The sequence below is a fragment of the Pipistrellus kuhlii genome, unplaced genomic scaffold (assembly GCF_014108245.1).
Source record: "Pipistrellus kuhlii isolate mPipKuh1 unplaced genomic scaffold, mPipKuh1.p scaffold_m20_p_11, whole genome shotgun sequence".
Classification (NCBI taxonomy): domain Eukaryota; kingdom Metazoa; phylum Chordata; class Mammalia; order Chiroptera; family Vespertilionidae; genus Pipistrellus; species Pipistrellus kuhlii.
This window is the reverse complement of record NW_023425416.1, coordinates 27,735,853-27,756,285: the sequence shown is the minus strand read 5'-3', so window position 1 is coordinate 27,756,285 and position 20,433 is coordinate 27,735,853. Positions and strand designations below refer to the sequence as shown.

At 49.8% G+C, this 20,433-nt stretch overlaps 1 protein-coding gene across 1 annotated transcript in view; it reads left to right on the top strand.

Annotated features, from left to right (window-relative positions):
* The window catches only part of EPHB1 (EPH receptor B1), a 401,650-nt gene that overhangs the window by 113,905 nt on the left and 267,312 nt on the right, over positions 1–20,433 (top strand). The window contains exon 2 of the mRNA XM_036431378.2: positions 5,444–5,508. Within this exon, the coding sequence (XP_036287271.1) occupies positions 5,444–5,508 (65 nt within the window). The remainder of the gene's footprint in view (positions 1–5,443; positions 5,509–20,433) is intronic.

Sequence of the window (20,433 nt, the reverse complement as noted above, 5' to 3'; positions counted from 1 at the left end):
CACCCCATCCTTCTCAGGTTCTTGCTCCCCTCTTTCTCCCCTTGTGACCTCCCGTCCTCTCCTGCTCATGGGCTCCTGCTTTATCCTGCCCACCTGTCTCTGGCCCTTCCCTGTTGTCTCTGTCACCGCTTTCCCCAGAGCCAAAGGAGCTCTCTATTGTACCCTCCCCACCACTGCACACCTCTGGTCAGGGACCCCAGCGTCTTCCTTTGCCTGCACGCAACGTGATGCTCCCTGTTGGATGGGCCCATGTGCTCCACTCATGCAGAAGAACCCTTTCCCTTCCTGTGAGTTTTCCAGTTCCCTTCTCATGGGCGCAGCCAGAATAGGATGCCAAGTGTGACTTGGCTTCTTATGCCTCCCCCCTCCCCCCGCCTCTCCCCTCCCTCAGGCCTCAATGGTGATTCCCTCTCAGGCACCCACTGCTCTGAACCACAGCTATATCCTCAGTGTGTGTTACTCCCTGATCTTTACAACAATGTAAGGAAGACAGTAAACAAGATATCATTAGCTACCTAATGTCACTGATTTTTATAAGTATCTTATAAGTATCTCACAGATACCATCGTTAGCTTCTTTCCATAGTTAAGGAAACTGAAGCTTGGAGTGATTAAGTCATAGTAATTATTGCATATGGTTTGCAGTGCCTTGTCTCACGCAGTCCCCCCACAGTTCTGTGTAGTAGCTAGTCCTACTTTAAAGATGAGAAGGGAGGGAAGGGGAGAGGGAGAGGGCAAGAGAGGAGGGGAGGGAGAGGACAGAGAAACTGTCCCAAAATAGTGGGAGTGGGGCCTGCACCCCGTCCACCTGCATCAGTGGCCCCTCTCCATTCGGTGTGAGTGCCCTTCCCAGCTCTCCTGCTGTGGGCAGTGAGTGCATCTCCCAGAGGGAGAAGCTAGGCTGTGGGAGCTGGTCCCAGCGTCCTGTCCCCTGTAGACATCAGATCTGACAGTAGCACATGCACCTCCAGCTGGTCTGGTCCCCACGCCCCTGTTTGAGAGCAGAAGTGATGGTAAATATTTAATTGTGCTTCCACCATAACTTTCTGCCAGGACTCTCAATATGCTTTATAAATGCAAATGAGCGTACGCTTCCTCTCCGGGGAGATGTAAACCTCCTCAAATCACTTTTATGCAGCCCCCACCAGAGTGTAATGCCATCATCAGGCGCTGTCTGTGCCAGGAAAGAAATGGCCCTTAATCATATCGAGTGGATGGTATGGTTTCGTGATCTCTGTCTCCACGGCGGGTGTCATGCGGAGACACAGATACCTCTCGCCGCAACTTTGGTCCACCAACGTGGCTGGAAAGCATTATTGAGAAATGGATTCAATTATAGCCCTTGAGCAGGTGACTACGAATATAATGAAATCTTAGATTGTATTCATAGGCCTCGCAGAACCAACGCGTCTTCGGAAGGTTAGGAGTGAAGGCTGATGCTTAGATTTGATCTGGACTCTTTTTCTTGCTGCCCGTGTCGTGTCCTCCACCTGTTCACAGCTATTTCCACATGATCCTGAGGTGGAGAGGGTGCATTATTCTGGGGGCTTTTTGTGGCATTTTGGCTTTATGAGGAAGGCCAAACGCCCCCCCCCCCAAAAAAAAAAAAAAAAAAAAAAAAAAAAAAAAAACCAACCCAGGGTCACGGCAGAGGTTCCAGAAGCCCAGGTCTGCCTGGCAGGCAGCAGGCTGGGATGTGAGGCTATGGGGTCAGGGTGGGAGGCTCTGAGACCCTGTATAAGGCTCGGCGCATTTCCGTGCCCTGGTCCCTAACGCTGCCACATGGCTTTGGTGGCTCCTGCCTTAGGCCCACCTGGCAGAGGCATTTTAATCATGAAGATGAATTTCTTCGGAGCCTCATGGAGTGTCTTCTGAGAAGTGTATTATGTAAATTCGGTGTGTCATTATGATCATTATTAGTGCTGTGAAGTGGAGATGAGGGGGAGAGGGAGGGCTGCTCCACGCAGGGATCGGCCTCCCCAGCTGTCAGAGAATCAGAGGAGAAAACACACTCGAGGAGTCTGTGCCACTTCTGGCGCTCCCTCAGATGCTCACGGGGTCTGACTCTCAATCAAAACCCAAACTCAAGTGGGCAGGAAAGGCAGCCTGCTTTACCTACCTTACTCCCTTTGGTTTGCGGTTAGAAAACCAGTTCCAGCTGAAACCGGTTTGGCTCAGTGGATAGAGCGTCGGCCTGCAAGGTCCCAGGTTTGATTCCTCATCAAGGGCATGTACCTCAGCTGCGGGCACATCCCCAGTAGGGAGTGTGCAAGAGGCATCTGATTGATGATTCTCTCTCATCGATGTTTCTAACTCTCTATCCCTCTCTCTTCCTCTCTGTAAAATATTAATAAAGTAAATAAAATAAAAAAAGAAAGAAAGAAAGAAAGAAAGAAAACCAATTCCAGGGGGTGGCAGAAATATAATCTAGGCCTTGCTGGCCCTGTTGGCTCCTGCCCACATGGGCCCCTGTTGAGATACCCTATCTGACCCTTGCTCACTGTCCATGCAGGTCACCCCTGGGACATTCTGGGCCCCCTTCATTAAACCCTGTCCAGTCCAGATCCCAAGTCTCCATCTGTGTCATGTCATCTTGGTGGGGTCACTTGCTGCTGCATCACCACATTGGGGTGCTGGATGTCTGTGCCCCTTTCACCTCGAAAGATTCCTACCATTATCTCTTCTCTGGGATTGAGCACCGGGAGACGAGAGCAAAGGGAACCCTCTTCTCCACACAGCTCCTCATTCATCACTTCTGCTTTCATTCCCTCAGACTTGCCCATGGGTTTGTTCCCAAACCTTTGATTTATGCCAGGCGTCCTTCCCTTTCCTAAGGAGCCAAGATTTTATAGCCCTGCATTCTTCATTCCTATCTCCCATCTCCCACCTGAAGCAGCGAGCAGAGACTGGCTGGTCACGTGGGGTGGAGGGAGGGCTGTTCAGGAGCAAAAGGGAACAGAGGAAGGAAAAACCCAAACCTCCTCCTGTTGTATAGTCTCATTTGCTAAGCAGGTGGGATGTGTTGTGTAGGTTCCTTGGATACATGCCCCGGGAAATCCAGGTGGATAGGACACCTCCACCAGCCCATACGGCACCACTGTGTGAATTTAAAAAGAGAACCTCTGAACAACTAGATAGCCACCTGAAAAAACACAATTCTGTATTTGATTCACATCTTCCGCCTTATGCAAAAATGAACTCGGAAGAGATCATAGACCTCGGTAAGGGAAAGATCTTTGTCACCTTGGGTTAGGCAAAGGTTTCTCAGATATGACACCAAACCATAAAGGCAAAATTGATCATCAAAATTTAAAACTTCTGTTTGTTGAAAGATGTGGATAAAAGAATGCCACAGAGTAGGAGAAAATATTTGCAAAGCATATATCTGATAAAGGACTGTATGCAGAATATATAAAGAACTCACCAAACTCAGTGAAAAGAAAACCACCCAATTTAAAAATGGAAAAAGACTGAACACTCCCTTCATCCCCAAAATATAGAAATGGCAAATAAGCATGTGAAAAGATGTTTATTATTCATCATTAAGGACATGGAAATTAAAACCACAATAAGGTACCACCACACACATATTAAAATGGCCAGAATTTAAAATGACTGGCCATGCCAGTGTGGTGAGAATGTGGAGGACTGGGACTCTCCCACTCTCTCATGTACTAGCCCTGAACTGGAAACAGCAGGTAACTGGGGAGACAAATTGCAGTATGCTTCTACAATTGGATACTACTCAGCAATAAAACAAATTAACTATCGATATAAAGCCAGAAATAATTTATGTACAGTAGAGGCCCAGTGCACGAAATTTGTGCATGGGAGTTAGGGGGTTCCTCAGCCCGACCTGCACCTTCTCCAATCTGGAATCCCTCAAGGAATGTCCTACTGACAGCTTAGGCCTGCTCCCTTGGTTCTCTGTTCTCTGCAGTGCTTGCCTACTCCACACCACTGTGACAGCCAAGCAGGCCTGGCTGGGTGCTGCCTGCAGGCCCACTTGCCTATTTGCGGGTTGCTGTGGCTATGGCCAAGAAGGCTCTGCTGTCTGCTGTCAAGCTGCGTGGCCGCCCTGGCCTCCTAGGGCCAGCAATGGTCCCGGGAGTCTGCAGGCTTGGTGCCTGTCCCCAGGACCCAGGCCACTTGGTGCCTGCATATGCAAATTAACTTGCCATCTTTGTTGGGTTAATTTGCATACCCATTCCTGATTGGGTGGTGAGCATCACAAATCAATTTGCATCTTTCTCTTTTATCAGTGTAGATGCTATTGCATTTCTATTTATGTAAGATTCTAGAAAATGCCAATTAATCAATGGTGACAGCAAGCAGATTTGTCATTGCTTGGAGACTGTAGAGGGTGGGGACAGGAGGAAAGGAGGAATCACCAAGAGATAAGGAAACTTCTGGAAATGATGGACATATTTATCATTCTGATTGTGGTGATGGTTTCATGGTGTAAATATATGTCAGAACTTCTCAAAATTGTACACCTTGATTATGTGCTGTTTATTGTATGTCATTTCTACCTTAATAAAGCTGTTAAAGAAACAAAGAGGATGTGGGTTTGCTGATCAGGAACTGGTGGGCTGCTTTTGGAGAGTTGTCTCTATTAAGAGGTGTGGGGGAGGGGGGCAATAATAGACTGAGAAGGAAAAAAGAAAAACATGCCCTGTTCTCAGGACACGTTACTACTTCCTTCCAGAAATCTGTTGTAATAAACAGCAGCACGGTGGTCACTACATGGCACCTGGTGATGTTGGCCTATGTACTGTAGCGGTCCTGATGGCCCAGGAGTCAGGGTGTCTGTCCTTCACTTAATGGCCAGAGGGAGTTGTAACCAGGAAGCAGACCGCTGGGGTCTGGCTTGTGCATTTGTATTCTGGGTGAGCCCCCAATAGAGTCTTGGGAAAGGGAGTCAACATGTATCTGGGTTCAGGGGACAAAAGGACCTGCAGGAGGGCCAAGTCTTGGGAGAGTGATTGGGTCTAGAGGAGGGAAGTCACCTAAGGGTGTCAACACAGATGCCTGAAGGGGAGGCAGAGGAGAGGAGGGCAGGATGGACAGGTGTGGTTGCAGAGCAGCCCAGTGGGGAGAATGAGGTGGCTACTGGGCCTGCATAACCCTGGAAAAGCCTCTAGGAAAAGTACTGAGGGAAGTAGTGGTGTCTTGAGGGTAAAGTGGTGGGTAGATAGATGACTTCATCCCACACAGGTGGATTGAGGTCACTGGGGGTAAAAGCTGCAGACCTAGAATCGGGAGACTTGAGGTCTGCCTAGCTCTGTTCTGAGCTGCACGGTCCTGGCAGACCTCTCCCCTCTCTGCTTCACAGAGGGGCCCAAGGCTCCTGGCACTAACATTATGCTCATAAGTAACTTCATGGACATAAAGGCCACTATCCAGCAATCCTTCCAACCAGATTTTCTCTTTTTGATCCACAGAAACATTAATGGACACCAGGACGGCTACCGCAGAACTGGGCTGGACAGCCAATCCCACATCTGGGGTGAGTGTCAGACCCTCCATCCTTCAATCCTCTGGTAGTCCTGGGCCTATAGGATGGTTGAGGGGATTGGGGGGTGGGGGACAGAGGAGAAAGCAGCACCTGCCTAAAGAAGTACCTTTGTTGGGTGGAATGTAGGTATGAATGGCTATGTCCACTGCCCCCTACAGAGAGACAAGCCAGGGCTCCAGCCTGGCCATCTTGTAACAAAATGACAAAGTCCTGGCTCCTAGGTGGCTGGGCCATGCCTATGTGGGAATGGCAGCAGTGGTGCCAGTGATCTGGGATGGGTCAGAGCTCTGAGATGCCCATGGGGCTTCCAGGAGGGTAAGGGCATGAGGAGGAGCTGGTGTTCAGAAAGGACATGTTCTCTTCGCCTGGAGCTTGCCTTAGAGCAGTGGTTGGCAAACTGCGGCTCTCGAGCCACATGTGGTTCTTTGGCCCTTGAATGTGGCACTTGCCCAAAATACCACGGCCCAGGAAAGTTTATTTTTGAAGAAGTGGCATTAGAAGAGGTTTAAGTTTAAAAAATTTGGCTCTCAAAAGAAATTTCAATCGTTGTACTGTTGATATTTGGCTCTGTTGACTAATGAGTTTGCCGACCACTGCCTTAGAGAAATGCTCTTCATTCATTAGCTCAGTGTTCATGCATCTGGCCAGACCCCATAGCTACAAAAATGGACCATCCTTGAGGAGATCCCGGCCTCCTGGGGGACCACCAAGTTCACAAAGAAGCTCTTATTTGTGGCAGTAGAGAGATTAACAGGCAGGTGTGGACACAGAGCTGGGAGTGAGAGACTTCGGAAGGAGACAAAGAGCCTTTATGAGCTGGGTCTTCAGAGAATGAGTCTGATAGGTGGTGAATGGGGAGTCTGCAGAGATACCTGGAGTAGGAGGAATAGTTGATTAAAGGGATGGAGTCATGAAAAGACAGGAGAGAAGAGTCTGCTTATCTGGAGCTTGGCAGAGTGTTGCCAGTTCTGAGCTGGACCAGGTGTAGGTTGGAAGGTGACAGGTAAAGCAGGGCTGTGACTGCCACTGGATTTATCCTGTAGGCAAAGAAGAGATCCTGGGCAGGAGAACAAAGCAGTCACGCTTGCTGATAAGATTGGGAGAACAGTTGAGATAAAGGCATTTAAGAGACTCTTTCAGCTGTCTTTCCTGGGTCAGAAAAGTCTAAATTAAAACGGTACTCAGAGGGCAGGTCAAGTGAAGTGAAGGAGAAAACATTGGCAGCATTTGGCAATGGATGGACCATCAGGCTAGAGGGAGGAGTTGGAGATGAAGTGCCAGTGCCTGGCTGGGGGACTGGCTAGCTGTAGGGCTTCATCACAAAGGGAGAGGATGGAGGGGTGAGTGGGCTCTTCATCCCAGTGAAGGGGTGAACCAGCTGCGGCAGGGTGGCCTAGGCTTTGACATCTGCCCGAACCTCCTGTCTCTTTCCCTGTCTTCGGTAACCTCTGCTCAGGGCCAAGAATTGCTTTGCACATCCTGTCCCGACAGGACCAGTTATGCTGTAGGGACCATTCTAACTGGGTATTCAGGTAGCAGGGCAGCCTGACCTCACCTGTGCATACTCCTCGGGCTCTGGTCTTTACTGGGTCCCAGTCCCCAGCATTTAGAGAAACGCACTGCCCCAGGTGCAAGCATCATGCCTTGGGGTGGGAGAGCAAGGACTAGGATGACCTGGTATTTCCCTAAGAGGCAGGATGGGGTGGGGCAAGGGGAATCCTGCTGGGAACACTGGGCAACTAGGGAGCCCTTCTCATTCCTACTGGGGACTTGATGCAAAGCCGATGAGGTGGCAACTTTTCAGGTTGCCTGGGTATTAAGAACTTGCCACTCATACAAATTATTTTATTGTTTGAAGGTTTGTATGTTTTCACAAGGCATTGGCATGATTTATGGTTATTAATTTACCCCTTAATTTAAAGAAGACACACCACCTGTCTTCTTTAAACTTCTGATCTCCCTTCCCAAGAAAGATTGTCCTTTAGGAAAGCATTCAAAGTCAAGTAGTGCCCTTTAAAGACAGCAGTTGGCTGAACTGCTTTCTGCTTGCTTTCCTCCCTCACCACCCTACCTCCCACCCGCACTGGTTAGCAGTCACTGCTAAGCTGCAGTTCCCTGAGGTCTTCCCTCTTTTCTCGGGGACATGCAGCCAGATAGTTTTTCTCCTGGTGTCCCGAGCAGCTTCAGAGCCTCTTTGGCATATTGTGAGCAGCAGGAGGGGCAGGCTGGCCCTTATCCTGGGTCAAAAGGAAGGATCAAAGACAATGCTTCCAGTCCAGGCCCTCTCCCCATCTCCCTCTGGACAGATGCCTTCGATTCTGTGAACACACCAGTGGCTCCCAAGTGTGTATCCCTGACCCAGGCTCATGTATCCAACTACCGCATCTCTCACTAGCTGCTCACAGGCATGCCACCCTCAACATGGCCCAAGCAGAATTCACCTTCCTCTCCTTCCCCACTTCCCTCCCACGTGAGCTCCATCTGCACACATTGCAAAGGCCAGAAACTGGGGCCACTCTTGACTTCTCCTTCATCGCCTTTGCTGCACCCCTGACCGCATTGGGTCTCCCATCACAGGCCCTCTGCATAGCACTTTGCACAATTGCTAGTTCATATCTCTATGTGTTAATATTGGACTCTTTTCTTCCCTCTCCCCACCCCACCCCCGCACCTCTTACTCCCCAACTATGCTGTAACCTGCAAGGTGTCTGGGACTCTTTCTCTTTGTTCACTGTTGGAAACTGGCCCCTAGTTCACTACCTATCAGTGTATATTTGTTGAAAGTTTCTGACTTGGGCAAGTGGGGTGCTGATGGTGCCATGCTTGAAGATGGGGAATCCACAGAGAGGAACACGCTTGGGTGGGAAGAGGCTGATTTCAGTGCTGGACCTATTGAGTTTGAGGTGACTTTGGGGCACCCACAGAGAGGAGCGCTGCCGCATCTGACTCACTGGCAATGGGGTCAGAAGGCAGCCCCACAACAAAGGGAGGAGGACCTGTGACTGCCTTCTCCCAGGGAGAGTGTATGGAGGGAGATCAGGTGACAGCGTTGGAAGGATAGTCTGCATTGAAGTGTCCCATAGAGCAAGAGGAGCCTGAAAGGGGGACTAGGAAGGTATGGCCCAGAGGCAGGAGAAAACTGAGAGGTGGGGCCTCATAGAAGCCCAGGGAAAAGAATGTCAAAGAGGAAGAGGGGACAGAAGAGGAAAATGTTGTTGGCACTAGATGTCTCCACTGGGCTTGGCCCAGAAAGGGGCAAAGACCTCAGGTTGTCCTCTGTAGTCAGGATCCCATACATGCATGCCTCGGATGGAGGAGTGTGGGCGTGCATTACTCTGGTAGCCTGGGGATTCCCAGGGAATTGAGTTTGCCTTGTCCATAGTTCTGCCAAGCCCTCCCCGCACGCGCGCCCCCCCCCCCCCCCCCCCCCCCCCCCCCCCCCGCTGACGTTGCAATGAACCCTCCCCACAGGGCAGAGCCTGAGAAGTGGGCTCCCTGGGAGAGAGAGGCCAGGGGCTTCTCCTTCTATGAGGCTCATTGGGTGTCGGCATTGCTCTCCTTGAGAACTGCCAGGTATGGGAAGGGGGGCTGGACTGCCCACCCACACATCGCCCACAAACTGTTTTCAGTTATATTGCTGCCAAGTGGATCATAACGTTACCGGTGAGAAACAGAAAGGATTTATGCTCAGATGTAAAATGTTGCTTTATAGTCTAATTGCAGTTCTAATTTAAAGCCTTTTGGTTTAACCTGAATCAGAGGCCACTGGTGAGCAAAGGGGCAGAGTAATGAATACATGTATAATATCTATATTAAATGCCAGGGAGGGGCTCAGTTCTCACCAAAAAGCGCCCTGGGGATCCACACTGGTGGCCCTGGTGACTCCTCTCTCGGGCTGGCTTCCATTACTTCTCCCAAACATTTGCGGTCAGCCCTGCTCTAGAATGTTCCCTGACCTTCACAGTTCAGGCGCTCTGGGCAGTGGGTGAATTCAGTGAGGTTCCATGGTAAACAGTGCCACGCCCAGGCCCAGGCAGCACTTGGGTAAGGGCTGCACAGTCCCCTCTCAACAGTCTGCTCCAGTTTCAAGATGCTGCCCAGCCCCATTCATTCTTCCTTTTCCGTGACCCTCTCTCCCTCCCTGTACCACTCTCCGTTTCCTCAGGTGTCAGCTCTGTTTTCATCTCCTGGGGAGCCCTCCTGGAGGCTACTTCCCACCAGATGCCCTCTTCCTAACACACTGCTCAGCTCTCATGTGTTGATGGGTGGTCTCTCCCACTGGCCAGAGAATGCAGCATTCCTGTGTCCCCGTGCCCAGGCCAGCACTGGCCCAGCAAGGGACAGGTTTCAGTAAAAGTATGTTGGCCAAATACACGAGGAAGGTCCAGAGCATTCTTGAGCATTCTGAATTTAGGAGATGATCAATTTAGATTTATTGTAGCCCTCTCAACACAATGTGGTTATCGATATCTTTTTAAAGAGTTTATTTATGTAAATAGAGCCAATGTTCCTGAGGTCAGCATGATGAAGGAGACCAGGACACAACCAGAAAATCCCAGTTACTTGCTCCGATAGATTAGGAAGGCAAGCATAGGTCCCTCTAATAGTGAGGTTAATTATACTTGCTTATTGGAAATCCAAACCCAAAGTTCTTTTATTTTCCAAGAGTTTTGCCAGGGCTCACTGGCTTTTGCCACCTGGTCGACCGATGGTCTCCGTGTGTGTTGTTTCCTGTATCTGTGGGACATGTGACTTAAGTGTAAACATCTTCCTGAGTTGTCTTCAAAGAGCTCTCCATGGGCTCACAGATGCCACTGCTGTCTGTGCTGCCCTCTGGAAGCACCTTCCGGCCTGTGACAGAGGCTGTTCACTGCTGTATCACTGGCAAGTCTTCCTCAGGGGAAGTGGGATTCAACAGAGGAAAAATGGAAAGGAATCCAGAGACATGCCTGATGGGCCTTCAGGATGAGCAAGCTGGTGTACGTGTCTGTGCTCTCTCTATGTGTGTCTCTGTATGTGTATATGTGTGTGTACATATATGGGGGTGTGTGTGTGTGTGTGTGTGTGTGTGTGTGTGTGAAGTTATATGAGCTGATTTTACCATAAGCCTCTGTAGGCAGTTCTTAGAACTCTAGAAATAACTTAAATGATGGGAAGGTATTGGACTAAGTGGAGAACTTCCAGGGGAGGCCACTGTGAAGGGAAGGCCCCATTTGAATGTTGGTGTTTGATACATTAACTTCCAATACATGCCCATGAAAGTAGGCACACTGGGGCCTTACGGAATATCCATGTGTGGGCCTCTGGCCACTTGGCCGCCATGCCTGGGTGTCTCCTTTCTCCCTGTCTGTCAGACCCTCAAGCACCCTCACCAGGTGCCCACATCACGGGAATAAGGAAGCACACTGAGAAGAGAAATCCACTCTAATAACACTCCAGTCGTTCCAAGGCCAAGCAAAATCAATGGGAATTTATCTGGTCTGATGGGTGAAAGTTGATGGAGGAGCAGTGAAGGCTCCAGACCATGTATCACATAAACCAGGGCCCATCCCAGCTCTGTAGTTCCCCGGATGTGTGACCGTGGGCCAGTCTCTTAGACTCTTTCAGGCCAGTTTCCTCCTCTGCTCAATGGGGCAGGGATGGTGACTGTTCCGTACATGAAACAACGTTGGTAAAAAAATTTCCTCAGCAAACACTAGAGCTAACCCTCGGGAAGGCTGGAATTTCTCTTTTCTTCCTTTGATGGCTCAATCATGCTAAGTAAGACAGCAAAGCCTGAGCTAAATTAGGCACATCCAAGAGAAATTTAGTGCATTTTTGGGCAAAGCAATTTGGTGAATAGAGTTTTATGGTACTTGAATTTCAGGCCGCTCCAAGGGCAGGCAGGCAGGCAAAGGGAGCCCTGTTGGTCATCCTCTCTCAGGCTGGTACCACCACTTGGGACTGGGGAGCCTTTCTCCTGGTGGCTGGTTGCTGGAAGCTACACTTCTGTATCAGTCAGGGCTTTCTGGTGGTCAGTGACAGAAACACACAACTCTCAACCTTCTTGGCTTCTGCAGCTGAGTGGTCTGGGGCTGAGGGAGCTGCATGTGTTGGCTGGTCTAGATCCTTAGGATCCATCTCTCTTCCTCGACCCCTACTCCTTTCTCTCGCTCTCTTTTCTCCACCCCCTTTCTCCTCTCTATTCCCATGGTGTTGGCTCCAGGCTGAGCCTCCTCTTGGTCAGAAGAAATCTGCAGCACCTCCAGCCCTCACAACCATATCCCCTGGGGAAGAACAAACACCTCTTCCTGGTCCCCCCAGCAGAAGCCCTGGGATTAGCTCTGAGGGGACCTGGCTGGCTTGGCTGGAATCCCTTGCCCTCAGGACCAGGCCTTGCAGCCAAGAAAAACAAGGTGCTGGTCGCTCCTGCTCCTCTCAGGTCCTTTGCTGTGCGGAGCCTACCAGCGCCCTGGGAGCTGAGAGGAAGGAGCAATTTCCCGGAAGGAATCAGGATACAGGATACAGGTGCCAGAGAGATGAATAGATGGCAGGTAGGGGAAGTGAAAATATAATTTTGTGTCCCGGGCCCTATGTGCTTTACAGGCACGCATCCTTTCATCATTACAACAGCCCCACTGTCCAGGTGAGGAAACCAGAGGTAGAGAGTTGTGCTTTTCTGTCACTGGCCACAAGAAAGCCCTGACAAAAGGGTAGCTTCCAGTCACAGAGCAGCTGTTACATGATCTGCGATGACATGGCTGGAAAGTGCCAGAGTTGGCATTTAACCTCCAACAGGCTGCTCTCCTGTTGACAACCCTGCTGACCCACATGTCCCAGTAAAACCCAGCTGCCTGCAGGGGGTGGCTCCACAGGAGCTCCCAGGTTGAGTTGCTATGGGCTCCTTAGCTTCAGACTCAGTATCTAAAAGGTTTGTTCTCCTGGTAGGAGGCATGGCTGGCGTCCTTTTCCGGAGCTGTTTCCCGGGAATTAGTATTGCCTCTCAAGGAAGAAGCCCTGCCTCCCAGGGGGTGGGCCTCTGGCCTCCCTGCCAGTCTTGCCTCCCTTCTTCTTCCCTGCCCTCTTCAGGTAAACCACGGAGATAAGTCAGGGCTCCCCACCCTGGGCCTCCCGCCCACTCTTTATCTTGTTCTCTCACTTCCCAAAGGCCTGTAATTAGGAGACATTAGCAGGCTCAAAACAGCTTTCATACCTGAAACATCCTCTGTAATTGCACTCAGCAGTGCTCTTCCCTGGCTATTAATGTCACTTTTATGAAGCAAGGAGGAACAAAACACCCCTAGGCACTTAAAACATTTTTTTATATAATACTTGTCTCTTACGAATGGGAGTTTAAAATCACCTGCCTGATGGAGACAGTGACAGACAAACGCGTGCAGGATGCTCAGGGTGAGAGCCCTGGAGGCGGGGCCCTGGGAGATGGGAGGTGGTCCCTGAGATTGGAGCTCTGGGAAAACTGTGATGGCCTTGGGGTGGTTGGATGAGGCTTGGTGGGCCAGGTGAGCAGCTAGGGTACCCTTCTGCCTCGCCTCACTATTTGTGCTTGCTGTGTCAGGGGGCTATTGTATGAGAACTTTTTGTGGGCACCTGTGTGCCTTTAATAGGGAGGTGAATAGAATGTTACAGATGACCAGTGCCATTGAGCAGTGTGTTAATTGTTATGCTGGCTGCAGAGATACATTGGATATGACGGTGTATATGTGTGGATGTGTCGGGGGGAGGTATGGGTGGAAGAGAGGGAGATGGATGGAGGGAAAGCTGCTTCTTCAGCTGCTGTATTAATGAATTTTGGGAGTTGTGGTAGGTCGCCCATCTTACTGTCTGGCGGATTTATTTTCTTGCTCTTGGAAATGGCTCTGACTCGTCAGCAGAACGGGAATCTTTCTGTCCATAGAGTCTGAGAGGAAACCCCAGGGGTCACCGAGCCTCCTTCCCCCTCTTCGAGGGAGGCTTAACCCACATTTGCCTGGACAGACAGGTACTTTTCTTCTTCTCTAAAACTTTCCCCAGGAAGGCAGTTCCCGACCACATCCCTTAGCACAACCCTGGAAACCTGTTCCCACTGGGAGTGAGCCTGAGGACCGCTTTTCTCTCATTGAAGCTGGGAGTGGCTGCCAGGACTCAGAAGAAAGCGGGGCTCCTGACATAGGAACCAGGATGGATCCGAGGAGGGTCAGCAGGGCCTGGTGCCCTGACAGCCTGAACTCCCAGCTCCCTCACACTGGTTGTCTTGGTGAAGGAAAGAGGTGTTAAGTGGGGAAGACAAAGCATTAGAAGGAAGATAAGGTGGAGTTAAGAGCCTAGAAAGGAGGGACAGGAGGAAAACAGGTCAAGAAGAGGGCATCAAGGTGGGCAGAAGCCATACTGGGCAGAAGACATATGGGGAGCTTGAGCCTGGGTCAGAGGGACAAGCCTGGCCTTGGATGTTGCCTTTGGCCTTGCCTCCAGTTACAAAGTGTGGGAATAATTTGGCCTACCCCTCACTGCACTTTGGTAGTTTAAAAGAGCAAGCCCAGGGTTTAGAATCTAATATCCTGGGTATGTTTTCCTCTAAGTTCTTTTAACTTCTCTGGGCTCATTTTCTGCTTCTATCACAAGAGTAACATAGACCTTATTTTTAGAGTGGTTGGCAGGATTAGAGTGTGTTTACCTCCTTCAAAAACTTTAAAGCTCAGTCAGTACTACTTGTCCTACCTGGCCGGTTTTGCTCAGTGGTTGAGGGTCAACCTAGGAACCAAGAGGCCAAGGTTGAATTCCCAGTCAGGGTGCATGCCTGGGCTGCGGGCTTGATCCCCATTAGGAGTTGTGCAGGAAAAAGCCGATCAATGATGCTTTTCTCTCATTGATATTTCCATCTCTCCCGCCTCTCCCTGTAAAAGTCAATACAAACTTTTTATTTATTTTTTATTTTATTTTATTTTTAAGTTGATAGTAATTGTTTACAATACTTTTTTCTTTTTTTATTTCTTTTTCTTTTTTTAATTAAATTATTATCTGTGTACATATTTTAATATTGCCCCCCCCCATACATACCCTCCCTCCCCAGAGTTTTGTGTCCATTGGTTGTACTTATATGCATGTATACAAGTCCAATACAAACTGTTTAAAAAACAACAAAATAACCCTGCTTGCCCTGACAAGGCCTCAGGGTTGCAATGACCCATGTTTGAAGGACTTCACTTGCATGGGATGAAGATCAGGACTGATTGAGGGGGTCCCTGAGATATGAAATCAGTATGCTAGTGATTCTGTTAGGTTGTGGCTCTTGCATGAGCATCCTCAGAGGTGCACCCTGTGACTAATAATAGGGTTAATAGTGGTGATAACTACTGCTACTACTGGTTACCAATAATGAAGTGCTCACTGTGTACCAGGCACTGAATGTTATGTGTGTTAACCCCCTGAGTCCCACGTGCAGTCAAAATTCTGCATTCATGGACCCAGGAGCCCATTTCCCCAGCCTCCAGTGCAGAGTGGTGGCCCAGCTTCAGCCAGCCCCTGTTCTGCTTTCTGCGCAGACATCTCCAAGCTGAAGGGATGTGTCATCAGTCTCTCTCCCAAGGGCAGCTCTGCTCCTAGTCTCTGGAGCCCAGGTCTGGACAGAACAGAATCGAGAGGTGGGGGCCTGGGGCCCGCAGCTCCCGCCCCTGCCTTGTACGACAAGGCCTTGTTGGGCAGCAGTGAGGACCACATTCAATCCACAGCTTAAGATAATCGCATGTGTGAGGCCCCAGGATAATGACAGCTGAATACCCTGCCACTGTTGCCATAGTGACCAGCTAAGCACTGATTCCCTCCTTTTTTTTTTTTTCTTTCTTTCTTATTTTCTGGGTCTCCTTGTTGTAGGGCTAGCTGGTGGGGTGAGGAGGGGAGGGGGGCATGAATTTGGGAAATGGGAAAGAGGAGGAAAGGGGGAAGGGGGACCCAGAGGGGCAACCCATTATATTCTCCTTAAATACCCCAGCTGGGGGTGTTTTAAATCTCAACAGAGACTGAGAGAAACAGTGTCTTAATCCTCAGCTCCCTGTGAATTATTTAAAGGGATCTTGTCAGAAGGATGAATTTGTCACTGTTGCAGTGTCAACAGCAGCAGTAGCTGTCATAAGGCTGAAGACCCCACTCCAGGCAGGGCCTGGCACAAACCGCTGCTTCCTGGTGGAAGTGACAGTGGCCTGGGGCTGTGGACAAGGAGCCCCTCCTGAGGCACAAGCCTGCAGTGTTTGCCCGGCGAGCTGGCAGAGACCTGGGTGTGAAATGTACCAGGATGTAGAGAGATGTGCACCATCTGGACTCCGGGCCTGGCTGGCCTTGCCCTCAATGAACAGGGCTCCTGCAGCCCAGGGCCCTGGCATCTCTGAGCAGTGAGGAGTGCTCACCCTGGCCAGGAGTGGACAGAGCTGACCAGTGGGCAGAGCATATGCAGCATTTGATGGGTGGGGTCACAGGCCCCACCTGGACCAGAGCCAGCACTCACATCTACACATATACACACACATACACACACACAAATACCACACAAATACCACACAAATACACACACACACTAGCACACACACACACATGCACATGTGCACACATCGCAAACGGTGCATAGGTGCAGACAACCAGGCAGACAGGAGCGAGTCACAGATCACACATCATGGAAGGAGAGCCTCCGAGGGACAGTGACCATGCAGAGAGACAGGCTAAGTAAGCATGTGCTTCTGGAGGGCCGATACCCATAATGACTGAGTCACAGGTGTCTCTCACTCAGGTCTACTACTTTCCACGTGTTATCACACGTAACCCTCACAACCGCCCTGTGAGAGGGTAGATACATAATATTAGAGGAGGAAACCGAGGCTCCAGAGGTTTAAAGACTCGCCCTGGTCACATAGCTGGGTCAGGCTGACTCTGGAGTCTGTGACTGGGACTCCTGTGCTAAGCCAGGGATCATCCTGACCTCCAGGGTTTAGGGTTAGGCTGGGTGACAGCAGTGCTTCCTAATCCCAGCCCTTTTATAACCTCCTTCCCAGCAATCCAGACATTCTATTTGGGACCCTTGCTCCCACACCCACCTCAATAAGGCATTTCTTGCATTTTCCCACTATCTAAGTTTCCAAAATGATTTTGTGGAGACTCTTGGAGACTGCACTGGGACACAGTGGATATGTGTTTTCTATATTCGAGTTATTTCCATATTCTCAGTGTGTTGCTCACTCCCATCCTGGGGAGTGAGTGAGGAAATAGTCAGGGAATCATTGCTTTGTGCCTCTGCAGCAAACATGTCAAACTCAAAGGCTAACACGGGCCAAAGAAACGAGGCATGTGGCCTGCAGGCCACGGATTTGACATGCTTGCTCTGCAGTGTGGTCGCCCTTTCAAGGCAGTGTCCTGGCCCAAGTCTGAGCCCAGCTCTTTGACGCACACACATGGGGCCATGGTAACGAATGGGGAGTGGGGAGGCATTCGTGTCCTCCTAGGCCGGTATATCTGGGAGGTAAATTTAGCATATTAGGGGTGAGCTGGTGCTCAGAGTCCTCAGGGGAGTTACTGAGTAAATGCTGCCTTGCTTGGTTGGTATACTAAATGGTAGATCCCTCTGGACTTGTAGGAATTTATGCCCAGAGACCACATTTCACATTTTAATTAGCCCTCTAGCTTGTCTAATATCCCGGTTCTTTCAGTCTCAGGCAGGCGTCTGCACAGGAGCTGCATCCTCAGAGCAGGCTGATCAATCCAGCCCAAGCCACCTGCGGCAGGCTCGGTGGGGTTGCATACTGCTTAGGCCTCAGAGAGCTTCTTGTTCCGAGGGGCAGCCATCTCCACTAGGGGACCTGAACCTGTCTCTGGGTTTCTCCTCATTGGGCAATGCCATGGAAGTCTTTTTATGGACCCCCTGGGCAAGGACTGCTTGTGACATAGCAGGTTCCCTCACTCAGCGGCTTCTGCCTAAATGCAGGCTGCTGAAGGGGACCAAAGCCTGTGAGCTGTGTCCAGTTTTGTCCCCTTGTGGTCCGAGCTGGTGGCTGATGGTGGTCCACAGACTGCCAGGTTGGGAGAAGAGATTCCACCCTGAAGCCCGCCCAGAGAGAGGTGGCTTTCCAATAGGAGCTGGGAGGGGCTGCTGGCTCCCTCTGGGTCAGTAAGGAGACAGTGTGTGGCCCTTGTTCTGCTGACGAAAGGGCGGAGTTATTTATCTAAGATAAAGCAGGTGATTTCCACACCCTGTGCATCAGCCAGAGGTGGATCCCCAGGTTAACATAACAGTGATGATGCTGAGTGTAGTGGTGATAATTGGTACTTAGTGAGTGGTAGTTATCTGCAGGCACCACACTAGTTGAGTTACTTTTCTGGTCCTCAGTCCCGTGATACCCAGCAAGGTAAATAGTATTTTGTAGACAAATGAAGCTCAGAAAGATGTCGTGGTCACAGAGCTATAACCGGCAGAGGTGCAGGCTCACCTGCCCAGCAACTCTCTCACCTCACCCCCTCCCACGTTCCTCTTGCTCTGTGCAATCGGGCAGCCATGCTGGCCTCAAGGCTTTCTTGGTAAGATGTCAGGCACACTCTTGCTCAGGAGAGTTTGTTCCTGTTGTTCTCTGAACCTGGGATGGTCCTCCGTCTTGTACCCTCCTGGCTGATGGTTCCTTCCATGGTGACCCAATTTCTGGCTGTCACTCACTATCTCCTTACTTGCTCATCATAGTATTTAACACCATCCCACTTTATTTTATTTGTTTGTTTGCTTGTTCATCCTCTGGTTCACTCTATTAGAATAGAAGGCCCATGGGGGCAAGGACATTGCCTCTTAATTACTACTGTGTCACCAACACCTACCGTGTTTCCCCGAAAATAAGACATCCTCAGAAAATAAGACCTAGCGCATGGAAAGATAAGACATCCCATGAAAATAAGACCTAGTGCAACTTTGGGAGAAAAAATTAATATAAGACATTGTCTTATTTTCGGGGAAACAGGGTAGAACACTGTTTGGGGATGTAAGTAGATTCTTGATTTCCAAATGAATTAAATGAGCTGGGTTTGAAATAAAATGTAATAGTGGGATCTTGTTGGGCTAATAGAAGCCAAAAAGACAATTTCAATGATTTCTGACATCATCTTAAATAGCAGTATTTCTTCCTGGCCAGGCCTTGTAGAAAAAGGCTTATTCCTGGTGGTTATTGTAAGGTTTGAGACACAGGAAACTGACCACCAAATGTGAGATCCTTCCTCCCCCCAACTGGTGGGCGGAGTTATTGCATCTGCCATTACTGGCATCTGCCACAGAGACATCCCCAAGACATTGAACTAACAATTAGCTAGTGCCCAAGTGCCCTGGAGCCCACCCCTTCCTGTTCCACCCTGGGTCCAACCCTTTCCTGTTCCTCCCCTCAAAAGGCCCCCCCCACTTCCGACCCTCCACGTGCTGCTCTCTCCATCTGTGGAGGCAGCCTGGCTGGATCCTTTCTCCCCTCCCCATTCCTTTAATTCTGATTTCTCTACCTCCGTAATGAGTCCCGCTCATTACTGAGGACTAAACTTTACTTTAATATAAGGTGACCAGACGTCCCGCTTTTGGCGGGACAGTCTCAATTTTTAACAATTTGTCCCGCATCCCGCGGCGTTTTAAAAAAGTCTTTCTTGGTAAGATGTCAGGCACACTCTTGCTCAGGAGAGTTTGTTCCTGTTGTTCTCTGAACCTGGGATGGTCCTCCGTCTTGTACCCTCCTGGCTGATGGTTCCTTCCATGGTTCCTTCCTAATTTTTGGAAAGATTCTTTTAAATCTTTTGGACTTTTTAAAAGTGCCGTGGGACATGGGACAAATTGTTAAAAATTGGGACTGTCCTGCCAAAAGTGGGACATCTGGTCACCTTACTTTAATATGTCTTGGTGGTCAGTTTCCTGTGCCTCAAACCTTACAGTTATTATGATTCATCATCATGGTGGTTATTGGGTGTTCTGGGAGAGGGCTAGGTTGGCTGGAGAGGCTGGAGAAGGGGCCAGCTATCCCAGATCTTTCCAGACCCAGGCTTGGAACTGTTTTCAGAGGCATAGAGTGAAATCAGCCCACTTCTCTTAACTTCATTTTATTGTAGCTCTTCATTTTTTAAAATATATTTTATTGATTTTTTAGAGAGATAGAAACATTGATGAGAGGGAAACATCAATCAACTGCCTCCTGCACACCCCCTACTGGGAATGTGCCCACAACCAAGGTACATGCCCTTGACTAGAATCAAACTTGGGACCCTTTAGTCTACAGGCCAACACTCTATCCACTGAGCCAAACCCCCATTAGTGTGGCTCTTCATTTTTGACCAAGAAATAGTATGTATTAGCTGGCTTATTCACTGACTCATTGGATTTAGCTCCAGGTGCCCTTTGCCCGTTTCCAAAATTCAGACCCACCCTTGGAGGACAGAGAATGGGTGAGAGTCTCTAGAAGGCAGTGCTGATGGAGTTTATGGCAGCGATTTTGAATGGGAACAGCATGTTTTAGACACACATACACAATCAGCCATGCTGCAAATAGTCAATAGCATTGTCCAAATGTAAATGGTAATCTGGGTCACTCCTGAGCAACAGCCCTGCACGCTCTGACTTCCAACAAGCAAATCAAACAAGCCTAGGTCCAGAGGATCCTTTAGATGTCTTCCTCAGACATCCAAGCGCTGGTCTGAAAGCCTGAACGAGTGCTTTCCAATGGGTGTTATTGTTTTTCTTCTTATGCCTTGCGCAGGGGCAGGTGGTCCATTTGCAACACGAATTGTGCCTTTTCAAAGGCTCTCAATATCCTGCTGGTTGTGTAAGGCTTCTTCCAGGAACAAGTGAACCTGGTGGCACCTGCCTACATCCCCAGTGAAGGACCAGGAGTTGCGGAGGCAGAAAAGCTGAGGTACAGACCAGGGCCTTGCTCATCCCCTCAACCTGCC